Genomic DNA, 27,994 nt, shown 5'->3' with positions numbered 1-27,994 from the left:
CTGATGGTCTGATGTGCCTACACACCATCAGTTCAAAAAACCGATCGAGTCCAACGCGGTGACGTAAAACACAACGACGTGCTGAAAAAAATGAAGTTCAATGCTTCCAAGCATGCGTCGACTTGATTCTGAGCATGCCGGGTTTGGAACCGATGCTTTTGCGTACTAACCATCGGTCAGGCGTCCATCGGTCCGATTTTAAAGCAAGTTCTCTGTTTCTGGACTGAAGGACTACAGACCGATGGGGCCCACACACGGTCGGTTTGGACCGATGAAACTGAACTTCAGTCCGTTTTCATCGGTTTGGACTCATCGTGTGTACGAGGCCTTACAGTGTATGTCCAGCTTGAGTCATAACTTAATTCCCTTTCCCATTTCACACCAATATTTAAAGTAAACCTGTACCGGGGGCAAATATTCTAAACAAATGTTGTTGTTACAGCACGGGCATCATACGGTGCCCCAAAATACCTTGTTATGAAACCTCAATACCCGCAGAGTGCCAACAAAACTCTCAGAGTCCATTATATGCAAGAAATTGTGTTGGCCACACATGGCACAAATTTCAGGTGATTCCTGCTGAATCTGACAAAATCTAAGCTTCCGGTTGGCCATGTTGGCACTACCCGGCTCCACGAAAGTTGATTTAAATTTTGACTTAGCCAGGTGGAAAACTGTTGGTCTATTAATGACTGCATCCTATCAATGACTACATCCATAAGGGCTGCGGCTGTCCAAATATCATAACCAGCGGGGGGAGGTGCCTACAGTTGCGTTTTTTCAGCATGGATGGGGGAGTCAGTTAAAGGGGTTGTAAAGGTTTGTTTTTTATTTTCTAAATAGGTTCCTTTAAGCTAGTGCATTGTTGGTTCACTTACCTTTTCCTTTGATTTCCTTTCTAAATGTTTTTTTCTTTGTTTTCTTTGTCTGAATTTCTCACTTCCTGTTCCTCCTCAGTAAGCTGTTTTGGCTGACTAACCCCCAGCCAGAACGGCTCGGACGATGGGGGCAAGCTTACTGAGGAGAAACAGGAAGCGAAAAAATTCAGACAAAGAAAAACAAAACATTCAGAAGGGAAATCGAAGGAAAAGGCAAGTGAACCAACAATGCACTAGCTTAAAGGAACCTATGTAGAAAATAAAAAACAAACCTTTACAACCCCTTTAATTTCTCTCATTCAAAATGCAGTGCTAAAAGAGAGAGAGATCTAAATGTGTGTTGCTAACTTTAGGCACACACCTGGCCTGGTGTCTGTTTGCTCAGGCACTTAGCATTGCTTTTTCTGTTCTACCATGCCAAGAAAGTTGGGCTTTTTAGGAAGCCATGGCGGTTCTGGGGGGACCAAAATGTCATAATCAACAACTTCAATTGCACCCACTGGTGCTAGCATGAGTTTACAATTACTTACTATAAAATCAACAGAAAATACATTTGTTGGTTGTGGCCAAGGGACACAGGAAAAAGAAACACGTAATAACCAGTACAAGTCGTAATTAGACATCGTTTTCTAAAGTGTAACATTTAATAAATGTAAAAAAAGACAAAAAAAAAAACGGAACCAAAACTTGCCCCCCATAAAAAATAGAATCTATTCAAAGAATAAAAGGTTATCGCTTCATTGGAGCCAGTGGCACTATTATGGGGTAGGGCAATATGAAGCAGCGTGCCTCACACTACAATAATCCAGCTCCAATTGGGCTTGTTTACACTTACATTGCTCTGTGAAGACTGATCCACAGTGGATTGCTTTTCATTGAGCAGTGCATGCGCGGTGGACAGGCATTCAAGAGGCAATACTGCCACCTCCAGTCAAGCTATTTGAAGGGGGAATACCACACCATAACTGGGAGCCTAGGGTTTAGCCCCATTCACTTGATAATGTTGTGTGAAGTGGTAGTACTGCAATGCCAAACGTGACTAAGGTGCAGGGCTCAAGTCCTGCGGGAGCGTGTGGGAACGGAGTTCCTGCACTTTTTTCACAGCAGGAACGCAGTTCCCTTTGCAGGACTAGAGCAGCCGAGCCGCCCGAGCCAATCCTTCACTAAGCAGCGATGCCCAGCTCGAGTCACTGTCAGGGGCAGGCGAACCTTAGTAATCCTTTATGTTACTGGGCGCTTCCTGTATATGGATTCATCGGGTAGTGTGCGGGTATTCCGTCACTTCCTCGATGCCGCAATGTCTCCTGGGAGCTTTTGTCATTGTTCCCAGGAGACATTGCGGAGGTCTGCCGCGAGTTATTGTGTGATTTAGAAAGAATTTGCGGGTAACTTGTGAATACCCGCACACTACCCGATGAATCCATATACAGGAAGCGGCCAGTAACATAAAGGATTACTAAGGTTCAGTGGATCAAAAAAACAACAACATGCGGTTTAGTAATTATGCATATGAGCGTATCATTTTTTTTTTGGTGGGGGAGTGGATCTTGGGTGGGAGTTCCCACACTTTTTTCCCCAGGACTTGACCCCTGCTAAGGGGAGAGGACTGCAACTGTGGCATGTGTACACCCCCAATATGGATGCAGCTTAAGAAGAGGCCCCCAACCTCTGAGAAGGTGACGATCACAATAGTGTATAGAAAAAGGGTACACTTTAACTGGAGTATTCTACAAATACCAGAAGATATTATTTCCAGTTCACAAATCTTAAAAGCTAGGGGTTTATTGCTTATTTATAGAGCTGCTACACTTGAAATAAAAACTTTGTGAAAGTGGAATAACTTCCAGTCACAGAACCATGCAAGTTTTCATGCCAGCACAGAAAATTACATATTTTATACTGTGAAATTTGGTGTTCAAGTATAACTAGGCAAAACTTTTTTTTTTTGGATAGAGGGTCGAAGAATTGAAGGATTAGAACAACCTCTCCATTTGTCCTGTTTACCATTATCATTGAAAATTAAAGCAAAAGAAAATCCCAAATTTTGGAGAAAACATCCAATGGAGACACTAGTTCTGGTGACCTGGGGGTCCCCAAGGAACTCCCTTAATTTAAATGGATTTCCTCTCACTTCCTGTTTGGCTATGGGCAGGGCTGTATCCTGGCCTAAGCCTAGGGCAGCACGGAAAGAGTCCCCGCCGGCTTGCGCTATTAGTGTAGCACTGTTAGTGTAGCACCAGTCTTATGGGGCGGACTGGGCAGAGAGGCAAGCATCCCGCAACTTTTTACATCATCCACCATGGCTCCATAACCAGGAAGTGGCTGAAATTCAGGAGGAGGTAGCAGAGGAATGGCTGGGCAGATTTAGGAAAGAAAGACATCGACTGAAAGAGACACCGCACTCGGCCCCTACTTTGTGGATTAACCATCACGCTGACTGCCTGAAGCCTGCGAGAAGACCAACTCAGCAGAGGTTATCTACTCCGGATGCCAGCCACAGATGACATCAGTATTCCAATACCTGTACCCCCCGTATTCTTGTGAGTAATTTCTCATAAGAATTAATGTTGTTTGTCTTTCTTTATTAAACTCCATACTACGCTTAGAGGGCGCCGCTTTTTTTTGTAGGGGGGGCGGAGCTTCTAATTTTGACTGTCCTATCATCCTGGACCACAAACCTTCCTCACTGTGCTACATATTTTCTGCTGTACCATTGGCATGGTTATATCTTTTTAGTCCTCTCCATAAAATTATCAGAATTTTGTGCCTAAAATAGAACTATAGGCAACACTTTTTTTTTTCATTTTGGATAGAGTAAGGGAAAGGGAAGGACAGATCTTTAACAGCAAGGGGTGTGGCCTTGACAGGAAGGGGTGGGTCATATTTAAATTAGGGGTGCACGAGTTTAGTCAGGCCTAGGGCAGCACAAAACCTAAATACATCACTGGCTATGGGACGGGAAGGTAAATCTCCCCAATGGGACAAAGAGAGCAAAAATAAACCTTATAGGGGTTTTAACTCTCCTCTACTCTGTCCAAAATGAAAAAAAAGTTTTGCCTATAGTTCTACTTTAAGTCCATTGTTCTGTTAGCTACCTTCTGGGCTGAAGCATGCTGCAAAAGTGACATTTGATAGTATTTTTCCATGGGATCACCGAAAAAAGGAAGTCAGCCGAATGGAAAATACTGTTCTTCATTATACCATCTTCAACACAGGAAAACGTAGGGGGGAATTCCAGATTCCCGTCTTTGAACAGAAACAGGTTTTACATTTTGAAACCAAAAAGAAATCTAAAACTATGCTTGCAAGGCACAAACACTTAAAATAACCTGTCACAAAGCTAATAATTGAAATCGAGCGTATGGTAAAATAATGAAAAGCAGAGATTATCTTCGGTTGAAGATTTATATCAAACTAGGCATTCGATCCAAGATGTAGGCAGCTGAATTTACATAAAAATCTTGATTCTTTTTTTTTTTTTTAATGCCAAGCTTGGCTCCACACCCTCCTGAGCCCTTGATGTGATGGGTGGCCTCACTGACCAACAAGAAGGCTTTTTCCTTTCACTTTGACATTGTAGAACATTATTTCCAAACTTTTATAATCTGGATTACAAATTAGTGGCAAAAAAGTACATTAAAAAACAATTAAACATAATTATTTTGACAATACCTTGTAATCAGGTTTGTGATTCCCCAACACAAATGAAACAGTAGTTCCTCACTTTAATATTGCAAGGGTAGGTTAGAAACAGAAGGGGGGAGTTTATAGAAGAATGATGCAGAGGGTCTGATTAATGCAATATGTGCCATAAGAAAAAGTGCTGCCCATAAAAACGAAATACAATCCTTAGGGTCCTTTCACACGTGCGAACCGTTCGTCCGTTTTTTCATACGTCCGTTTACGGACTGCAATGCTTTCCAATGGGATAGCGTACGTTAGCGGATGAGCATCCGCTAACGTCTGTTAACATCCGTCTCCGTTAAGCTCCGTTTTTTTGAACGGAAGAAAACCCTATTTTTCTTCCGTCAGAAAAACGGAACGGACGAAAAACGGATGTTAGCGGACGATCCGTTTAACATCCGATCCGCTAACATCCGTTTTTCATCAAAATATGTAATAAAAATAAAGTTCTAACAAAAAAACAAAACGGATGAAAAACGGATGAAAACTGATGAAAAACGGATGACAACTGATGAAAAACGGATGACAACTGATGAAAAACGGATGACAACTGATGAAAAACGGATGACAACTGATGAAAAACGGATGTAAAACGGATGAAAAAACGGATGAAAAAACGGATCAACTGATGATAAAAAACTGATCTAAAAAACGGTCCGCACGTGTGAAAGGACTCTTATTTCAATCCTGGACAGAAACAATGACCACCAGCTGGACAACTAGAAATGTTTCTAACAGCAGATGTTTTCATCAATCAGTCCCTGACTATATAAACCATCTAAAAACAAAAATGTAATATACTGTATTAAAGCTTACCAGTCCTTAGTCCTTAGTCCTTGTTCACACAGGGTGATTACATCCATGTCCCATGCAGGGGCTGTGCTTTGCTGACATGATAATGCACAGCTGTTGCGTGCATCCCTGTGCCAGCAGTCCCATTGGTATCTATTGGGACGCAATAGCTGCATGGACACAGTTGTGGTGGCTGCATTTGTTTTCACTTTACTTTTACCCCATGATCCTGCAAATAACACACTTTTTACTCCTGGGTGGTTACACCCATTTCTCCATTGTGTTAATGGAGGGAGTCATGGCTGGCCTCTATGTTGTTATTATCAAATACATGGTTGGCTGATAAGACTAGTGATTTAAACCAGAAAGATATAGAGCTAGATTCAGGCACCCTTTACGTCGGCGTATCTATAGATACGCCACGTAAGTGGAAAGATGCACCGTCGTATCTATGCTTGCTATTCAGGGAGCTAGATACACCTGAATTTCGGCTTCCTCCGACCGACGTGTTAGTACGCCGTCGTATCTAGGGTGCATATTTACGCTGGCCAGTAGGGGCGCTTCCGTAGATTTACGCATTGAATATGTAAATGAGCTAGATACGCCAATTCACGCTACGCCGTTTACGTAAGGCTTACGTCTGGCGTAACGTTCCCCTTGCTATATGAGGCGCAGCCAATGTTAAGGTATGGACGTCGGAACAGCCTTTGAATTTTACGTTGTTTACGTAAGTGGTACGTGAATAGGGCTGTGCGTAGGTTACGTTCACGTCAAAAGCATTGCGCCGACGTTTCTTAGGGAGTATATGCGACGTGATTCTGAGCATGCGTGCGCATGCGCCGTACGAACGGCAATTCATTTACATGGGGTCACGGCTAATTTAAATGAAGCACGCCCCCTACCTGCCTATTTTGAATCAGGCGGGCTTATGCCGGCCTAATTACACTATGTACGGCGCGGGATCTTTCAGAATACTGTTTTGGGCTCCCTGATTTACGTTGGCGTAGCGCATATGAGATGCGCTACGCCGGCCAAAAGGTACGCCGCTGTACCTGAATCTAGCTCATAGATGTCAACCTGCAGAAACTAATTTCAGGGAGGTGGTGCTCCACAATGCTTTTTGCGGGAAGAGGGTTGGGGATAGTGGACAGTGTTGGTAGGGCAGGGGGAGTGGTGTCAGTAGTTTTGTATGTTATATATTTTTTGCATTTTTTTATTAGCTCTGTTGGGGGGCTTTGGTGAGATATAAGGGGTCTAAATAGACCCCTGACATCTCCCCTTTGAGACAGAGAAAGGGACAGAGGACATAGATTCCCCAGTCCTTTTCTCAGCACCAAAGATGAATGGACAGGAGAAAGCAGCCCTTGTCCATTCATAAACTGAAGCAGAGTAAGCATGGTTTACTCTGCTCGGTTTTCACAGGACACAGGAACGAGCGCTGCTCACTGTGTCCAATTCAGAAAAGGAAGGGGCTGATAAATAACATATTTACCAGTCCCTTCTTCCACTCTCCATCCTGACACATCCACCCAGCACCCGGCGAAAGAGGAGGGAACCTGGCTTTGGGGGATGAGGGAGGGTGGAGGAGGAGAACAGGAAGCCAGAGGTAAACACAGGGGGGGGGCGGAGGAGGACAGGGAGGGGGAGGGCAGAGAAGGACAGGGTGCCAGAGGAGAACACAGGGGGGGCAGAGGAGGACACGGAGGGTGGCGAAGAAGGACAGGGGCCAGAGGAGCGGCCGGAGGCGGTTGACACAGGGAACATCAGGGAATGATCGTTGCAGCGGGAGCGATAGATGTGAACACCAATCTCCCTTTATAGCTTTTTAGCCGACAGCCGCAGAAGGGTGGGTGTCAAGGAGCCGCAGTAGAAATGCGGGAGACTCCAGCACCTTGCGGGAGACTCCAGCACCTTGCGGGAGACTCCAGCACCTTGCGGGAGACCTCGGATGTCTGAGATATTTGTGCTTTCATTTCAGCTCATAGAAAGTGACAAGCACACTGCATTTCTGGCAAGATCAACAGAAATTTTCTGTACTTTCTGAAAATGTTCATAGTTTGAAAAATGAAAACGAATGCAGCCATCGTGTTAAAAACGACTGATAAGCTGCAATATATTAAGTTTGATTTTTAGGTTTAGATTCTCTTTAATAAGTGTCCATCCTTCTGCAGGAGGCACTATATAAATTTGAAGCACCATGCCCAATTTTCTTACAGCAGGAAGGTGTCCTAATTTTTTTCAGGCAATATGGGCAGTAATGTTGGTATGGGCAACAACGTCACTTTTTCCTCCCTCCATTTGTATATGCTGTAAAACAGAGACTGTTAAGAATGTAAGGCCTATAAAAAAGAATTCGGTTCAGTTTTTTTTTTTCTTCAAAAACATCCCTACCTGAAATGTCTTCTTTTGTGACGCCCCTATATAAATTATTGTACCGTAAAACATTATAAACATATGGCTGTCAGGATTCTACAGCTGGTCTGTCAAGGCTCGACCAGTCCTCCTCCGCTGAGAATCCTTCATACTGAATACAATAAACAGTTCACAGTGCATTAGCTGGGTCTGCTAACTGGCAGCAGTATGCCCAGGTCAGAATGTAATAAATTAAACAGGAACATCCATAAATATTAAACCAGACTTTGGAAACATATAAAGAATGCTGTAAAACACAGTGAACAAGGCTTTTTAGAGACAAGTAATAATTACAAAAGAGTTTGCTGAAGTCACCTCGAGGTTTCTACATTCTTAGTATTTGAAGCCCTTTGTGTAGCCAACACTTAAACACAAACCTCACAGGAAACGCACACGACGAGCCTCGCGGAATTTAAACACATTTGAACATTGCAAGGCCAGGTCTGTGAGCTCCAGGGCCACCAAAGTCTTGTCACGTCTATTTTCTGATATTCGTCAAGATGTGCTGAAAGATTGGTTTCAGGGTGTTGAAAACCACAGGGCCTTCCTTTGAACCTTTCTTAACCTACAAAACAAAGATTTATTGGGTTAGAAATCACCTGCGATAAGGGGTGTAACACATACCCCATAGGGTTCTATAGAAAACTCATCTCAGAGACCTCTGACCCTTCATACATTTTAAAAATCACCTAAATACTTAAAGTGGAGGTTCACCCAAAAACTCAGGCCCAGATTCACGTAGAAGTGCGGTGGCGTAACGTATCGTAGATACGTTACACCGCCGCAAGTTTTCATCGCAAGTGCCTGATTCACAAAGCACTTGCGAGAAAACTTCCGCCGGCGGCCTCCGGCGTAAGCCCGCGTAATTCAAAGGGGCGTGTGCCATTTAACTGCTTGCCGACCGCGCACCGCCGTTCTACGTCGGCAAGCTGGCTCTCCTGGGCAAGAGCACGTCATTCTACGTCGGCTCTTTCAGCCGCCACTAGGGGCGCGCGCGTGACCCCCGCTCGCCCCCGACTCCCGTGCGTGTGCCCGGCGGGCGCGATCGCCGCCGAGCACACGCGATCGCTCGTTACAGAGCGGGGACCGGGAGCTGTGTGTGTAAACACACAGCTCCCAGTCCTGTCAGCGGGGGAAACGCTGATTTTCTGTTCATACAATGTATGAACAGAGGATCAGTGTTTCCCCTAGTGAGGCCACCGCCCCCCCCCCACAGTAAGAACACACCCAGGGACATACTTAACACCTTCCCCGCCCCCTAGTGTTAACCACTTGACTGCCAGTGGCATTTTTATAGTAATCCAATGCATTTTTATAGCACTGATCGCTATAAAAATGCCAATGGTCCCAAAAATGTGTCAAAAGTGTCCGAAGTGTCCGCCATAATGTCGCAATACCGAAAAAAAATCGCTGATCACCGCCATTACTAGTAAAAAAAAAATATTAATAAAAATGACATAAAAATACCCCCTATTTTGTAAACGCTATAACTTTTGCGCAAACCAATCATAAACGCTTATTGCGATTTTTTTTTAACGAAAAATAGGTAGAAGAATACGTATCGGCCTAAACTGAGGGGAAAAGAAGAAAAAGGGATAAGGAGAGAAACAGAAGGGGGGAACTATGGAAAAGAAGAGATGATGAATATATAAGAAAAAGGGGGGGAGGTTGGAAGGGAAAAGATTTAAACTAGATTTAATAAATAGAAGGGATACTCATAAATTGAACTCAATAATGATATAGGAAATAAGAGGATCATGAATAACAATGATACTAATGTTTGACTTTCTATTAATGTGAAAATAACCTGTTAAAGTATATGGGTTATGAAGTGAAAACTAGATATGTCAATGATGGGTGTATATAAAAAAGAGAATTATGAGGAAATGGGAATGGGGAAAGGGGAAGGCTGAAGGATTTTGGAGGTAGGGGAGGGATACTAATATAGAGATCAGAAAGTGAAGGGGAGGGGAAAGGAGGGAAGGGAGAAGAGTAAGAGAAGGGAAAGGAGAAAGGGGAGATCACAGGGTAAATAAGATTGGAAGGGTTTAAAGAGGAATTTAATATAGTGAGGAAGGGCAGCAGGAGCTTAGCCACTCTAGCCTTTGGAGGTTAATTCCCCCTATTTTCGGTAACTACGGGATAATTGAAATCCCACGTAGAAGCCGTAACATAAAATTCGTACCTCATAAGACCCCTATAGGAGGAGTTGGTTGAGCTCTCTCCTTATTTTTATTTTTTATTTAATTATTTATTTTTTTTCCCCTTTTTTTTTTTTTTTTTTTTTTTCTTCATTGTTGTCTGTTACCCCCCCCTCTCTCAGCTACCGGCCAATCCGGGTGCGTTAGATGGATACAATAAGGATCACATCTCTAAATGTTAGAGGACTCAATATCCCAGAGAAGCGGAAAATATTATTAAACGAACTAAAATCTCTCAAAACGGATATAGGATTTATTCAGGAAACACACTTTAAAGAGGGGGTATCTACATATCTTCAAAACAGGAATTTTCCCAATGTATACCAGGCCTCTAATAAGGAAGCTAAAAGTAAAGGGGTGGCAATTCTAATAGCAAGTAGAATACCATGGTCCTTAACGGATAAATACGCAGATCCAGGAGGGAGATTCTTGTTTCTTAAAGGGAAAATAGGGGGCGAGAATGTAACATTAGCGACGATTTATGCACCGAACATACATCAAGATAGTTTCTTATCAAAGGTGATTACTAAACTGATGCACTTTAAAGAGGGCAAATTGATATGTGGTGGAGATTTGAATATAGCTTTGAACCCAAAGGAAGATACCTCAGTAGGGATGTCGTCAGTATCAAATAAAATTAGGAAACAAATCATAAAAAAACTATTTGAATTTCAGTTAGTAGATGGATGGCGCATATTACATGCAGGAGAGAAAGACTATACATATTTTTCAAACCCACATCAAATATATTCAAGAATAGATCTATTTTTGATACCTCATCAGTGTCTACACTTGATAAAGGACATTTCAATTGGAAATATAACTTGGACAGATCACGCCCCAGTAACAATGGAAATAACTTGGGGAGAGGGAACTCAGACGTCAGAGCGGAGGTGGAAATTAAATGAGAGTTTACTACAGAATCCTGATATAATTGAAGACGTAAAAAAAGAAATAACGTGGTATTTCCAGACAAATGATAATGAAGAAAGTGATCCGGGAATAGTTTGGGAAGCCCATAAATCAGTGATTCGAGGGGTTTTAATTAAACATGGCTCCCGAGTTAAGAAAGCTAGAGAAAAACAAATAAAAGAACTATTAGAAAAGATACAGAGATTGGAGATACAACATAAAAAAAAGACAGAAACGGGTATAGGAATTGAATTAACACATTTAAGAAGACAGGTAGCGGATCTCCTGAGATATAAGGCTGAAGCGGTTCTACAATATGCAGAGAAGATGACATATGATTCAGGTGATAAATGTGGGAAGTTACTAGCAAAAAAATTGAAAAAATTACAGTCACGGTCATATATCCCATTTATTAAAACCAAAGAAGATAAAAAATTCCACCTTTCAAAAGAAATAGCACAAGAATTTAGGAAATACTACGCCGCGTTATATAACCTTCAAGGGAAGGAGAACCCCTCTGGGGCTGTTGAGAAATATATATCCTCAGCAGGTCTGACTAGATTAACATCTCCAGAACGAAGAGATTTGGGAAAACCAATTACTCTGGAGGAAGTGCAATCAATAATGAAAACAATAAAACAGGGTAAAGCTCCAGGCCCAGATGGGTTCACCATACAATATTATAAAAGCTTTAGTACACTATTAGGGACCTACATGACTAAATTGTTTAATACAGTAGGACAAATAAGAAGGTTACCCCCGGAGACGTTACTAGCACATATTACGATTATCCCAAAAGAAGGGAAGGATCCAGGGGCATGCACTAGTTATAGACCAATATCATTAATAAATGTAGATATTAAAATTCTGACAAAGATCTTGGCATCACGTATACAGCCCTATCTATCTAAACTGGTACATTTGGATCAGGTCGGGTTCATCCCAAATAGAGAAGCAAGGGATAGTACTATTAAAGTGTTAAACTTAATAAACCAAGTAAAAGAAAAGAAGATATCGAGTGTTTTCTTGAACTCAGATGCAGAGAAGGCATTCGATCGAGTGAATTGGGAGTTTATGTTGGGAACAGTAAAACAAATGGGATTAGGAGAGCGGATGGCTCAGTGGATAGCGGGGGTGTATGCGGGACCCAGAGCTTTGGTAAAAGTGAATGGGGTGTACTCTGAGCCTCTAGCAATTACAAATGGTACTAGGCAGGGCTGCCCCCTGTCGCCTTTATTATTTGCACTGACATTAGAACCATTATTAAACAAGATTCGACAGAACAGAGATATAGTGGGTATTCAAATGGGAGGGAGGGAATATAAAGTATCGGCCTACGCAGATGACATGCTCTTCTCCCTAACAAAACCACAGATATCCCTTCCAAATTTAATGAAAGAAGTAGAACTCTACGGGAGGATATCAAACTTTAAAATAAATTATAATAAATCTGAAGCAATGGGGGTCGCTCTGCCAGGGTCGATTAAGAATGGTTTGGAATTTAGTTTTAAGTTTAAGTGGACGACGAGGGCATTGAATTATTTGGGCACTCAAATGCCACCAGATTTAAAGGATACTTTTGAACTAAATTTTAAGCCATTATTGGGTACAATCAGAACAATGTTAGATGGATGGAGTAGAGGGATGCACTCTTGGTTTGGGAGATCTAATATTTTGAAAATGAGTGTAGTGCCAAAGTTTTTATATCTTTTTCAAGCTCTACCAATTCAGATCCCCATGTCGTACTTCAATCAAATTCGGGCCTTATTTACAAAATTTATATGGGGGAGTAAAAGGCCCAGGATTGGTAGGAAATTATTGATCCTACCCAAGAAGGTGGGAGGGATATCAGCACCGGATATGTTAAAGTACTATCACGCAGTCCAGTTGGGCAGGATAGCAGATTGGAGTAGACATGGGGATTATAAATTGTGGATCACTATAGAGCAACAAATGTGCCCTGTACCGTTAGATAGGGCAATATGGTGCTATTCTGCGTTACCCCTTACAGTTAAAACTCACCCAACGATAGGACCAACTTTATGGACTGGAAATAAAATATGTCATAATCCGAATTTCTCAACTAATAATTCCCCCCTCTACCCAATAATAGGAAATCCAGAATTCCAGCCTGGTATGGAATCCCATATACTCAAGAAATTAAAAGAAAAGGGTAGATTTCAAGCCTCCCACTTTCTGGGGGAAAGGGGGTGGATGACAATAGGAGAAATAGCACAAAGGGGAGGGAGCGGCGAGATACCGATATGGCAAGCGCGACAGGTACGACACTTTCTGGAGACTCTGGATGGTGCAGAAAAGTATAAACGGGCACTCACAAAGTTTGAGGAGTACTGTGGAGGAAAGGAACCACTAGCCCATATGATCTCTAAAATGTACACATTATTGACTGCACCACCAGAAGACTTTAGAATGTCGAGCCTAGTAAAATGGGAGAGAGATTTAGGCCAAGTTTTTTCCCCAATACAAAGCCAAAATATTATAAATTTAGCATTAAACTCTTCAAGATGCACGAAAATACAAGAATTAAATTATAAAATATTAACAAGATGGTACTATACGCCAGCGCGTTTAAATACATTTTTTCCTGAAATGTCAGATAGATGTTGGAGAGGCTGTGGGGAGAAAGGGACAATGCTACATACATTTTGGGGATGTCCAATAATACAACAATTCTGGGAAACAGTACGGAGAATTACACAAGAATTTACGGAATATCATATTCCAGTTGAGGGATCAATGATGTGTCATTTGATAAATGCGGCGAAAAGCTGCATTGCAACAAAATGGAAAGACCCCGAGGCACCTCCAATATCTATGTGGCTGAAAAAAGTAAGGAAAATAGGGATAATGGAGAAACTCCTCCCAAAAACAATAGATAAGAAAGAGCAAATTAAAATGATATGGGCACCTTGGGAATTATTTTTACAGTCGGAGGAAGGTAAAAAGCTAATAGGAGAATAAGATAAAGGGCAGTAGATGGAAGAAAGAAGGAAAATAGGAGAGAGAACATTTTGCGCACGGATGGAGGACAGCGGAGGAGAGGAGGGGTGTTGTGTATTGTCTTGTTAAGAAAATTTTTTCTTCCCCTTTTTTTTTTTTTTTTTTTTCCTCTTCTCCTAATTCTTCTCTCCGGCCTGAGGATAGACGGCTGGAGGAGGGGAATGGGGGAAGAAGGGGGTCTAGAGGTAGGGATGAGGGGGGAGGGAAAGGGGGGATAAAATGAGGAAGGAAGTGCTGCGGGAATAAGGAGGGAATTAGTACTTTAGATAAAGAATAAATGGATATTTAGTGGGAGATGGAATACTCGGGTAGTCTGAAAATTAGTTTAGAAGTAGAAAGTATTTGGTCTATCATAGAGGAATGGATTGAAACTAGTAGTGATACAGATATTATGAATAGTAAATAGAGTTGAAGAGAGAGAATAAATATAATTCCCATATATATGTTGATGTATAGGACTATGCTCAGTCCTCTTCTTATGTTTCCTGTATCACTTTCTTGCTTTTTGTTTTCTTGGAAAAGAAACGAAATAAAAAAAGGAAAATTTGAAAAAAAAAAAAAAAAAAAAAAAAATGTTTTTTTTTATATATTTTTGGAGGATATTTATTACAGCAAAATGTAAAAAATATTCATTTTTTTCAAAATTTTCGCTCTATTTTTGTTTATAGCGCAAAAAATAAAAACCGCAGAGGTGATCAAATACCACCAAAATAAAGCTCTATTTGTGGGAAAAAAAGGACGCCAATTTTGTTTGGGAGCCACGTCGCACGACCGCGCAATTGTCTGTTAAAGCGACGCAGTCCCGAATCGCAAAAAGTACTCTGGTCTTTGGGCAGCAATATGGTCCGGGGGTGAAGTGGTTAAATTAGGCGCGCTCCCGTGCCGGACCTACTGCGCATGCTCCCTTTTGAATTTCCCGCCGTGCTTTGCGCGAAGTGACGTAATTTTTTCGAACGGCGACGTGCGTAGCGTACTTCCGTATTCCCGGACGTCTTACGCAAGAAGCAAAAATTTTCAAATTTCGAAGCGGGAACGACGGCCATACTTTATACAGCACATACGTGTGCTGTGTAAAGTTAGGGCACCAAAAACGACGACTAACTTTGCGACGGGAAACTAGACTAGCAGCGACGTAGCGAACGCGAAAAACCGTTGTGGATCGCCGTAACTACTAATTTGCATACCCAACGCTGGTTTACGACGCAAACTCCCCCCCAGCGGCGGCCGCGGTACTGCATCCTAAGATCCGACAGTGTAAAACAATTACACCTGTCGGATCTTAGGGCTATCTATGCGTAACTGATTCTATGAATCAGTCGCATAGATACTCTGAGAGATACGACGGAGTATCTGAGATACTCCGTCGTATCTCGGCTGTGAATCTGGGCCTCAATTTTTAACATGCCCTTTGTATGGCTTTTTTGGGCATAACTTTAAAGCGGGAGTTCACCCGGAAAACAATTTTTAACATTAGATTGAGGCTCATTTTGTGAAGGGGAATCGGGTGCTTTTTTTAAAATCGAAGCAGTACTTACCGTTTTAGAGATAGATCTTCTCCGCCGCTTCCAGGTATGGGCTGCGGGACTGGGCGTTCCTATTTGATTGACAGGCTTCCGACGGTCGCATACATCGCGTCATGATTTTCCGAAAGTAGCCGAACGTCGGTGCGCAGGCGCCGTATAGAGCCGCACCGACGTTCGGCTTCTTTCGGCTACTCGTGACGCGATGTATGCGACCGTCGGAAGCCTGTTAATCAAATAGGAACGCCCAGTCCCGCAGCCCATACCCGGAAGCGGTGGAGAAGATCGCTCTCTAAAACGGTAAGTACGGCTTCGATTTAAAAAAAAAACACCCGATTCCCCTTCACAAAATGAGCCTCAATCTAATGTTAAAAATTGTTTTTCGGGTGAACTCCCGCTTTAAAGTTATGTCCAAAAAAGCCATACAAAGGGCAAATTACCAGTCACCAGTGTTACCTGTAGTCTTCCTGCAGCTGATCTTTCCCCATTAGTGTAGGTAAGAGTCTCGCGCCAATAATATAATAGATAAATTAAATTGTGAATACATTAATTAAAGTGTTTTAGGCTGCTCCCCAAAATTCAGAGACTGAATAGAAACAAAATAGAATAGAATGAAACTGTCTTGATATATATATATATATTTTTTTCCCCATTAGTGACTTACCATGCCTTGCTCTCCACCATGTCTCTGAATGGAATGCTGCCATCTTGGTAGAGGCCAGGCTTTGCTATATTAGAGCTGCCCCCAGGGATGATTGTTGATCTGATGACTGGTGGGGGGGAATTCAAGATGCAGTAGAATAGGTGCAAAAGGCACAGATCAACAGAATGAGTAAGGCCGCGTACACGCGATAGGTTAAACCGATAAGAACGGTCTGACGGACCGTTTTCATCAGGCAAAACCGATCGTGTGTGGGCCCCATTGGTTATTTAACCTTTGGTTAAAAAAAAGCAAACTTGCTTTGAAATTTAACCGATGGATTGCTAACCGATAGGTCAAAACCGATCGTTAGTAGGCACGACCATCGGTTAAAAACCCACGCATGCTCAGAATCAAGTTGGCGCATGCTTGGAAGCATTGAACTTCGTTTTTTTCAGCTCGTCGTTGTGTTTTACGTCACCGCGTTCTGACACGATCGGTTATTTAACCGATGGTGTGTAGGCACGACTGACCATCAGTCAGCTTCATCGGTTAACCTAAGACAACTGTCCTTTAGACCATTTTCATCGAATGGACTGATCGTGTGTACGAGGCTTTAGAAATCATCCACATCAACAGCCATGCTAAACGCACTGCCACTAATGTGCACTGAGAGAACACAGTTCTGAAGCGTGGATCCAGACACATTGGGGCTGATTTACTAAACTGGAGAGTGCAAATACTGGTGCAGCTGCGCATGGTAGTCAATTAACTTCTAACTTCAGCTTGTTCAATTAACCACTTAAGACCCGGACCTTTATGCAGGTTAAGGACCTTGCCCCTTTTTGCGATTCGGCACTGCGTCGCTTTAACTGACAATTGCGCTGTCGTGCGACGTGGCTCCCAAACAAAATTGGCGTCCTTTTTTTCCCACAAATAGAGCTTTCTTTTGGGGGTATTTGATCACCTCTGTGGTTTTTATTTTTTGCGCTATAAACAAAAACAGAGTGACAATTTTGAAAAAAATTCCATATTTTTTGCTATAATAAATATCCCCCAAAAAAGATATAAAAAAAACATTTTTTTTCCTCAGTTTAGGCCGATACGTATTCTTCTACCTATTTTTGGTAAAAAAAAGATTGCAATAAGCGTTTATCGATTGGTTTGCGCAAAATTTATAGCGTTTACAAAATAGGGGATAGTTTTATGGCATTTTTATTAATAATTTTTTTTGACTACTAATTTTTTTTTTTCATGACTGCGACATTATGGCGGACACATCGGACGCTTTTAACACATTTTTGGGACCATTGTCATTTTCACAGCGAAAAGTGCTATAAATATGCACTGATTACAAGTGAAAATGACAATGCAGTGAAGAAGTTAACCACTAGGGAGCGCTGTAGGGGTTAAGTGTGACCTCATATGTGTTCCTAACTGTAGGGGGGTGTGGCTGTATGTGTGACGTCAGTGATCGTCTTTCCCTATATCAGGGAACAGACGATCACTGACATTGCCACAATGAAGAACGGGGAAGGTGTGTTTACACACACCTCTCCCCGTTCTTCAGCTCCTGTGACCGATCGCAGGGCACCGGCGGCGATCGGGTCCGCTTATCCCGCGGTCACGGAGCTTCGGACCGGGTCGCGAGCGTGTTGCCGGCATCTAGGGTACAACCCCACGGATGGGGTCTTAAAGAGGACGTACAGGTACGTGCTTGTGCCCAGCCGTGCCCTTCTGCCAACGTATATCGGCGTGAATGGGTCCTTAAGCGGTTAAAGGGGTTGTAAAGGTTTAATTTTTTATTTATTTTTTAAACAAACATGTCATACTTATCTCCATTGTGCAGTTAGCTTTGCACAGAGTGGCCTCGATCCTGCTGTTATGGGGACCCTCGGTGGCTGTCTCGGCTCCTCCCCGCAATAGCTAACCTACTCTGGGAAGCTCTCTCCCGAGGGGGTTAGCTTGCAGGCGCGCTGCCGTGTTATACAGTCGGCGTCCATAGACGCTGAGTGTATGACTCTGTCCCCCTTCCCGGTGGCCGCGTTACTGCATTTGATTGACAGCAGTGGGAGCCAATGGCTGTGCTGCTATCAATCTATCCAATGAAGAGCCAACAAGACCGGGGGAAAAACAAGCGTGATCTCGCCCACGGAAATTTGGGGCTCAGGTAAGTAAAACGGGGGCTTGCGGGGCAGTGACTGCAAGGTGTTTTTTCACCTTAATGCATAGGATGCATTAAGGTGAAAAAACACAAAGGTTTACAACCACTTTAAGCTTTGACAAAAAAAAAAATACGCAAGCTGATTGGTTTCTGTGCAGAGCTGCACAAGATTTTTCACGCTCCAGTTTTAGTAAATCGACCCCTGTGTTAACATATTTTTTTTAGAACTTTATTGCATTCTGTTCACATAGCAGTGTTGGAATTTAGTAGTTTTCACTGCAACCTGGTGTGCTGAAAGAAAAAAATAGTACACGGACTACTTTTTCGCTATGCACATAACCGCAACGCAATGGTGTGAACTGACTTCCATAGGAAACAAGAAAAATTGCCCTGTCTTTGCATTGGGACTGTGCTGGGCAACGCTGCCCAGGGCATAACCTAATGGTATGAGTGACCCCTAAAGAAGAAGCAGGGAGATGCATGCCAGTTTATTCTTCTCCAACAAGAAACACAATCACCAAATTTCACTCAAAATCGCCTGAGACTAGCAGTCAGAGGTAGCAGTGCCTTGGATTGGATCTCAGAACAGATATACAGCTGTAAGCACATGAGTGCCTAGGCACACTCCCATATCAGAAAGTGCACTTCTATTTTTCATAAGGACTTTAGGACAAAAAGGTAAATTTAGGCATAACATATTTAGAGTTTTTTTCTAATCTGCTGCATTCTGAACACAGAAGGTTGACGACTCGCATGGGGCGCCACTCAGAGAATGCTTTGCATCTTCTGAATGATAGCAAAGCATTCTCTGAATGGCAAAATCATGCCAAGCTCCATGAGTGCCACCATCTTCTTGATTTCTTCATATTGACCACGGTTGTGGACCGGGCTGGCACCCATGCCATTCCCGACTCATGAGGATATTGCTACGGGGTGTTTTGGAGCAGCGCACATTTGGTGTCACTTTGGATTCTCTGAATGGGGCCTGTGCCAAGCGGCCAACCTTCTGTGATCAGAATGTAGCAGCCAATCAGCTCTGGACCTGGAAGCAAGTGGAGATTACTGTAGTAGAGGTGTCTACCCAGCTTCCAGGGGCATCAGCCAGGTATGATATATGCAGTGCCGGCCCAAGACTTTGTGCTGCCTGGGACCAAGAATGAAATGCTGCCCCCCCCAGAAAAAAAATCACGCCAACAAAAAGGCCCCCACATTCATTATTTTATATCATGATAACTAAAGGGGACCCGTCATGGCTCTATACATGTATAAAGGAGTATAAAGAGGACCTGTCATTTCTCTATACATGTATAGGAGTATAAAGAGGACCTGTCATGGCTCTATACATGTATATAGAGGACCTGTCATTACTCTTTACATGTAAAGGAATATCAAGAGGACCTGTCATGGCTCTATAAATGTATATAGGACTATAAAGAGTACTTGACATGGCTCTATACATGTATAAAGGAGTATAACGAGGGCCTGTCATGGCTCTATAAATGTATAAAGAAGTATAAAGAGGACCTGTCATGGCTCTATACATGTATATAGAGGACCTGTCGAGACTCTTTACATGTAAAGGAATATAAAGAGGACCTGCCATGGGTCTATACATGTATAAAGGAGTATAAAGAGGACCTGCCATGGCTCTATACATGTATAAAGGAGTATAACGAGGGCCTGTCATGGCTCTATAAATGTATAAAGAGGGCCTGTCATGGCTCTATACATGTATATAGAGGACCTGTCGAGACTCTTTACATGTAAAGGAATATAAAGAGGACCTGCCATGGCTCTATAAATGTATATAGGAGTATAAAGAGGACCTGTCATGGCTCTATACATGTATAAAGGAGTATAACGAGGGCCTGTCATGGCTCTATAGATGTATAAAGAGGGCCTGTCATGGCTCTATACATGCGTATAAAAGGACCTGCCATGGGCTCTATACATGTATCCAGGAGTATAAAGGGGCCTGTGAATTGCCGGCGGCCACAATGTCTTTTGCGCAAACTAATCAATGTACGCTAATTGTGTTGTTTTTTTTTTGGTACCAAAAATATGTAGAAGAATACATATTGACCTAAACTGAAGAAAATAGTTTATTTTTCTAAATTTTGGGGATATTTATTATAGCAAAAAGTTAAAAAATATATATATTTATAGCACAAAAAATAAAAACCGCAGAGGTGATCAAATATCACCAAAAGAAAGCTCTATTTGTGGGAAAAAAAGGACATCAATTTTATTTGGGTAGCGGAGCTGCCGGAACGGGCTGGTGGGCATCAGTATGCTGCCCCCCTAAAAGTGCTGCCTGGTACCCATGGTACCACCCGGTCCCATCATAGGGCCGGCCCTGGATATATGCATAGTTATGGTCCAAGCTGAACCAATGTAACTACAATATTTCAACCAAATTGTTTGCTTGTTGTTCAGGTTACAGCCTCAAAATGCATAAAAACACCTACACGTTCAGGTCTTCCATTTAGCATCCAGGTATTATCCAGGTAACTACCTTTTGTTGAAAATCTGGGGACTCATTTTGTTTACTGCTTGTACCACTGAAAAGGTATTCCCAAGCACACCCACTATAGGCTTTGAGATGTCTCTCATATAGGAAGCCTGGTGTGACAATGGGTTCGTTCATAAAACCCTTAAAGCATGCTCTAATTTGCCAATGGTCCCAAAAATGTGTCAAAAGTGTCCGAAGTGTCCGCCATAATGTCGCAATACCGAAAAAAAAATCGCTGATCGCCGCCATTACTAGTAAAAAAAAAATATTAATAAAAATGACATAAAAATACCCCCTATTTTGTAAACGCTATAACTTTTGCGCAAACCAATCATAAACGCTTATTGCGATATTTTTTTTACGAAAAATAGGTAGAAGAATACGTATCGGCCTAAACTGAGGAAAAAAATGTTTTTTTTTTTATATATTTTTGGAGGATATTTATTACAGCAAAAAGTAAAAAATATTCATTTTTTTCAAAATTTTCGCTCTATTTTTGTTTATAGCGCAAAAAATAAAAACCGCAGAGGTGATCAAATACCACCAAAATAAAGCTCTATTTGTGGGAAAAAAAGGACGCCAATTTTGTTTGGGAGCCACGTCGCACGACCGCGCAATTGTCTGTTAAAGCGACGCAGTCCCGAATCGCAAAAAGTACTCTGGTCTTTGGGCAGCAATGTGGTCCGGGGGTGAAGTGGTTAAATTAGGCGCGCTCCCGTGCCGGACCTACTGCGCATGCTCCCTTTTGAATTTCCCGCCGTGCTTTGCGCGAAGTGACGTAATTTTTTCGAACGGCGACGTGCGTAGCGTACTTCCGTATTCCCGGACGTCTTACGCAAGAAGCAAAAATTTTCAAATTTCGACGCGGGAACGACGGCCATACTTTATACAGCACATACGTGTGCTGTGTAAAGTTAGGGCACCAAAAACGACGACTAACTTTGCGACGGGAAACTAGACTAGCAGCGACGTAGCGAACGCGAAAAACCGTTGTGGATCGCCGTAACTACTAATTTGCATACCCAACGCTGGTTTACGACGCAAACTCCCCCCCAGCGGCGGCCGCGGTACTGCATCCTAAGATCCGACAGTGTAAAACAATTACACCTGTCGGATCTTAGGGCTATCTATGCGTAACTGATTCTATGAATCAGTCGCATAGATACTCTGAGAGATACGACGGAGTATCTGAGATACTCCGTCGTATCTCGGCTGTGAATCTGGGCCTCAATTTTTAACATGCCCTTTGTATGGCTTTTTTGGGCATAACTTTAAAGCGGGAGTTCACCCGGAAAACAATTTTTAACATTAGATTGAGGCTCATTTTGTGAAGGGGAATCGGGTGCTTTTTTTAAAATCGAAGCAGTACTTACCGTTTTAGAGATAGATCTTCTCCGCCGCTTCCAGGTATGGGCTGCGGGACTGGGCGTTCCTATTTGATTGACAGGCTTCCGACGGTCGCATACAGCGCGTCACGATTTTCTGAAAGTAGCCGAACGTCGGTGCGCAGGCGCCGTATAGAGCCGCACCGACGTTCGGCTTCTTTCGGCTACTCGTGACGCGATGTATGCGACCGTCGGAAGCCTGTTAATCAAATAGGAACGCCCAGTCCCGCAGCCCATACCCGGAAGCGGTGGAGAAGATCGCTCTCTAAAACGGTAAGTACGGCTTCGATTTAAAAAAAACCACCCGATTCCCCTTCACAAAATGAGCCTCAATCTAATGTTAAAAATTGTTTTTCGGGTGAACTCCCGCTTTAAAGTTATGTCCAAAAAAGCCATACAAAGGGCAAATTACCAGTCACCAGTGTTACCTGTAGTCTTCCTGCAGCTGATCTTTCCCCATTAGTGTAGGTAAGAGTCTCGCGCCAATAATATAATAGATAAATTAAATTGTGAATACATTAATTAAAGTGTTTTAGGCTGCTCCCCAAAATTCAGAGACTGAATAGAAACAAAATAGAATAGAATGAAACTGTCTTGATATATATATATATATTTTTTTCCCCATTAGTGACTTACCATGCCTTGCTCTCCACCATGTCTCTGAATGGAATGCTGCCATCTTGGTAGAGGCCAGGCTTTGCTATATTAGAGCTGCCCCCAGGGATGATTGTTGATCTGATGACTGGTGGGGGGGAATTCAAGATGCAGTAGAATAGGTGCAAAAGGCACAGATCAACAGAATGAGTAAGGCCGCGTACACGCGATAGGTTAAACCGATAAGAACGGTCTGACGGACCGTTTTCATCAGGCAAAACCGATCGTGTGTGGGCCCCATTGGTTATTTAACCTTTGGTTAAAAAAAAGCAAACTTGCTTTGAAATTTAACCGATGGATTGCTAAACGATAGGTCAAAACCGATCGTTAGTAGGCACGACCATCGGTTAAAAACCCACGCATGCTCAGAATCAAGTTGGCGCATGCTTGGAAGCATTGAACTTCGTTTTTTTCAGCTCGTCGTTGTGTTTTACGTCACCGCGTTCTGACACGATCGGTTATTTAACCGATGGTGTGTAGGCACGACTGACCATCAGTCAGCTTCATCGGTTAACCTAAGACAACTGTCCTTTAGACCATTTTCATCGAATGGACTGATCGTGTGTACGAGGCTTTAGAAATCATCCACATCAACAGCCATGCTAAACGCACTGCCACTAATGTGCACTGAGAGAACACAGTTCTGAAGCGTGGATCCAGACACATTGGGGCTGATTTACTAAACTGGAGAGTGCAAATACTGGTGCAGCTGCGCATGGTAGTCAATTAACTTCTAACTTCAGCTTGTTCAATTAACCACTTAAGACCCGGACCTTTATGCAGGTTAAGGACCTTGCCCCTTTTTGCGATTCGGCACTGCGTTGCTTTAACTGACAATTGCGCTGTCGTGCGACGTGGCTCCCAAACAAAATTGGCGTCCTTTTTTTCCCACAAATAGAGCTTTCTTTTGGGGGTATTTGATCACCTCTGTGGTTTTTATTTTTTGCGCTATAAACAAAAACAGAGTGACAATTTTGAAAAAAATTCCATATTTTTTGCTATAATAAATATCCCCCAAAAAAGATATAAAAAAAACATTTTTTTTCCTCAGTTTAGGCCGATACGTATTCTTCTACCTATTTTTGGTAAAAAAAAGATTGCAATAAGCGTTTATCGATTGGTTTGCGCAAAATTTATAGCGTTTACAAAATAGGGGATAGTTTTATGGCATTTTTATTAATAATTTTTTTTTACTACTAATTTTTTTTTTTCATGACTGCGACATTATGGCGGACACATCGGACGCTTTTAACACATTTTTGGGACCATTGTCATTTTCACAGCGAAAAGTGCTATAAATATGCACTGATTACAAGTGAAAATGACAATGCAGTGAAGAAGTTAACCACTAGGGAGCGCTGTAGGGGTTAAGTGTGACCTCATATGTGTTCCTAACTGTAGGGGGGTGTGGCTGTATGTGTGACGTCAGTGATCGTCTTTCCCTATATCAGGGAACAGACGATCACTGACATTGCCACAATGAAGAACGGGGAAGGTGTGTTTACACACACCTCTCCCCGTTCTTCAGCTCCTGTGACCGATCGCAGGGCACCGGCGGCGATCGGGTCCGCTTATCCCGCGGTCACGGAGCTTCGGACCGGGTCGCGAGCGTGTTGCCGGCATCTAGGGTACAACCCCACGGATGGGGTCTTAAAGAGGACGTACAGGTACGTGCTTGTGCCCAGCCGTGCCCTTCTGCCAACGTATATCGGCGTGAATGGGTCCTTAAGCGGTTAAAGGGGTTGTAAAGGTTTAATTTTTTATTTATTTTTTAAACAAACATGTCATACTTATCTCCATTGTGCAGTTAGCTTTGCACAGAGTGGCCTCGATCCTGCTGTTATGGGGACCCTCGGTGGCTGTCTCGGCTCCTCCCCGCAATAGCTAACCTACTCTGGGAAGCTCTCTCCCGAGGGGGTTAGCTTGCAGGCGCGCTGCCGTGTTATACAGTCGGCGTCCATAGACGCTGAGTGTATGACTCTGTCCCCCTTCCCGGTGGCCGCGTTACTGCATTTGATTGACAGCAGTGGGAGCCAATGGCTGTGCTGCTATCAATCTATCCAATGAAGAGCCAACAAGACCGGGGGAAAAACAAGCGTGATCTCGCCCACGGAAATTTGGGGCTCAGGTAAGTAAAACGGGGGCTTGCGGGGCAGTGACTGCAAGGTGTTTTTTCACCTTAATGCATAGGATGCATTAAGGTGAAAAAACACAAAGGTTTACAACCACTTTAAGCTTTGACAAAAAAAAAAATACGCAAGCTGATTGGTTTCTGTGCAGAGCTGCACAAGATTTTTCACGCTCCAGTTTTAGTAAATCGACCCCTGTGTTAACATATTTTTTTTTAGAACTTTATTGCATTCTGTTTACATAGCAGTGTTGGAATTTAGTAGTTTTCACTGCAACCTGGTGTGCTGAAAGAAAAAAATAGTACACGGACTACTTTTTCGCTATGCACATAACCGCAACGCAATGGTGTGAACTGACTTCCATAGGAAACAAGAAAATTTTTTTTTTTTTTTTTTTTTTTTTTTTTTTTATGAAATAATAATTTTTTTTTTATTAGAGAAAGGAAAAATCAGAGTACCAAATACAGCCAAGGTACCTAAGTACCGCACAGTAGCACATAATCACAAAATGTCAATACATACTCTGAATATAGGCAATTTTTATATCCTATATCAAAAGAAAGCAGAGAAAAAAACATCACTATCTATGATTTACCCGCTACTAGCTAATACTAAAGACAAAAAAAAAAAAACAATAAAAAAGAAAAAACAATAATAAATAAGGGGGGCTGAAGACACCGTAATGAACGGATCTTCTAAGGTCTCTACGTACTAAAAGGAGTGAGCAGGAAATGGTCAAAGCCAAAACAGCAGTCTCATCCCATATCGAGTTGTAAGTATTGATCAGAATACCTGAACGCCACCCAAGGTGACCACGTCTGATTGAATTTTTCCGACGATTCCCTGGCAATTGCTACCGTTTCCTCCAATTGGTGGATGTTCTCTATGGAGCTAAACCATTCCGGAATGGAAGGAATATCCTTCGATTTCCAGTGCCTGGGAATCAAAACTTTCGCTGCATTCAGCAGGTGTCTAGTCAATGATTTTTTATAATGTTGCATGGAGCAGTCCGCAATGTGGAGTAAGCAACAAGCAGGTGTAAGAGAGATTGTGGTATCTGTAATGGCTTTGATCAGTTCGCACACCTTGTCCCAGAAGGGTCTCAGACACGGACACTCCCACCAAATATGAACAATGGTGCCCGAGTCTTGCTCGCATCTCCAGCAAGAATCCGATGTCAACGGGTACCATTTTTTAATTTTATCCGGAGTGGTATACCATTGTGTTAAAAGCTTATACGACATTTCCTGCATTCTCGTGCCAATCGCACACTTATGGGCAAAAATGCAGGCACGTTTCCATTGCTTATCTGTAAAACTTATTTTGAGCGCCTTTTCCCATTGTACTTGTAATCCCGACGCTATCCCCCCCCTGTCTAATTGGAGCCATGAGTATGTGAGAGAAGTAGATCTCGGAACCGGGGCTCCAGTCAGGCAAGTTTGTTCAAGCGGAGTTATTGATCTAAAGAATTGTTTTTTAAACTGGGAAACCTGTATATAGTTATGCAGCTGACGGTAAGTCCAAAATGAAAGAGTGCTCTGGGGATTTACATCTCTTTTTAGGGAGTCAAAGGATTTTAAGGTATTAGCCTCAACACAATGTATCATTAAGAGGGGCATTGTTTGGTCCGTGGGTGCAGAAAAGTGCAGGTCCATCCCAGGCAGGAAATCCGGATTGCGAGTAATAGGGGTGAGCGGACCGGGACATGAGGACAATTTATGATGTTTCATCATCATGTGAAACACTCTGAGCGTGGACCCCACCAAGGGATGCTGCCGCAAGCTCTGCGGGAGTTTCCCCCAAGGAGTCCAAGGTAGGAATCTAAGATGCAATGTAGAGGAAGCTTCCTCCAATGTAACCCAATCCTTCTGCCCCCTATGACAGTTCCAATCCAAGATTCTAGCTAAATGTATCCCAGAATGATAGAGTTTAAAATCAGGCAGGCCTATACCCCCTTCTTCCTTAAATTTTGAAAGCGTTTCCAACTTTATCCGAGGTTTTAGCCCCTTCCAAATAAAGGTGCGTACAATAGCCTGAAGTCGTTTAAAAAAAGAACCTGGGAGTGGAATAGGTAGAGTATGGAAATGGTACAAAATTCTAGGTAGAATTACCATCTTCAGTATGGCAGCTCTTCCAAACCAAGAAAAGGGTCTAGAGGTCCAACTTTTAAGATCTACTTGGATTTTTTTTAGCAAGGATAGAAAATTGATGTTATAGATATCCCCAAAGTTAGCCGCCAATTTGATTCCTAGATAGGTTATAGATGAGGTTACCCACTTAAACGAGCAGGAAGAGCGTGCCCTCGCTAAGGAATCAGATGACAGTGTGAGATTAAGGGCTTCCGATTTAGAATCATTAATTTTCATATTGGAGATATAACTGAAAATGTTAAAAGCTTTAGAAAGATTCGGGATGGAGTCGTGAGGCCGTGTCAAAAAAAATAAAAGATCATCCGCATATGCTGCTATTTTAAAGTCACGCTGGCCTATCTGGAAGCCTTGTACCTCCGGGTTTGCATTAACTGTGCGGATAAAAGGTTCTAAAGATAAAATAAATAAGAGAGGGGAAAGAGGGCATCCCTGCCTTGTGCCATTGTTTATATCCACTGCTTCTGAAAGGGTGCCATTGATTTTAAGCTGTGCCCGAGGTTTATGATATAAAGCCGAAATCCACGCCATCATGTGCGATCCCAACCCAATATGCCTGCAGGTAGCAAACATATAGTCCCAGGCGACACGGTCGAAGGCCTTCTCCGCATCGGTTGAGAGGAGAAGGCCCTCAATTCCCCGGGTATGTGCATAATGAACCAAATTAAGGGCTTTTATAACATTATCCCGTGCTTCCCTTCCTGGCATGAATCCCACCTGTTCTGGGCCTATAAGTTTGGAAAGGAAAGGTGTCAGCCTGGAAGCCATTAATTTCGCTAGTATTTTTAAGTCCAAGTTCAACAAAGAAATCGGCCTGTAACTTGTACAGTCAGTAGGGTCCTTCGCTGGTTTAGGGATCAATGTTACAAATGCCGTTGTAAAAGTGCTCGAGCTTGGTGAAGAAGTTCGGATATAATCCAAAGCACGGAGGAGGGGGGCTTTC

The 27,994-nt window shown here is 42.7% G+C and overlaps 1 protein-coding gene across 2 annotated transcripts in view; it reads right to left on the bottom strand.

Moving 5' to 3' along the window:
* Nucleotides 1–7,096: 7,096 nt before the first annotated feature.
* Nucleotides 7,097–27,994, bottom strand: part of PTPDC1 (protein tyrosine phosphatase domain containing 1) — a 91,073-nt gene continuing 70,175 nt past the window's right edge. For both annotated transcript variants that reach the window (XM_040359311.1, XM_040359312.1), the window contains exon 9: nt 7,097–8,331. In XM_040359311.1, the coding sequence (XP_040215245.1) occupies nt 8,245–8,331 (87 nt within the window). In that variant the 3' untranslated portion in view covers nt 7,097–8,244. The remainder of the gene's footprint in view (nt 8,332–27,994) is intronic.

Source organism: Rana temporaria, chromosome 7, assembly GCF_905171775.1.
Source record: "Rana temporaria chromosome 7, aRanTem1.1, whole genome shotgun sequence".
Classification (NCBI taxonomy): Eukaryota; Metazoa; Chordata; class Amphibia; order Anura; family Ranidae; genus Rana; species Rana temporaria.
This window is presented reverse-complemented; position numbering and strand designations above follow the sequence as displayed.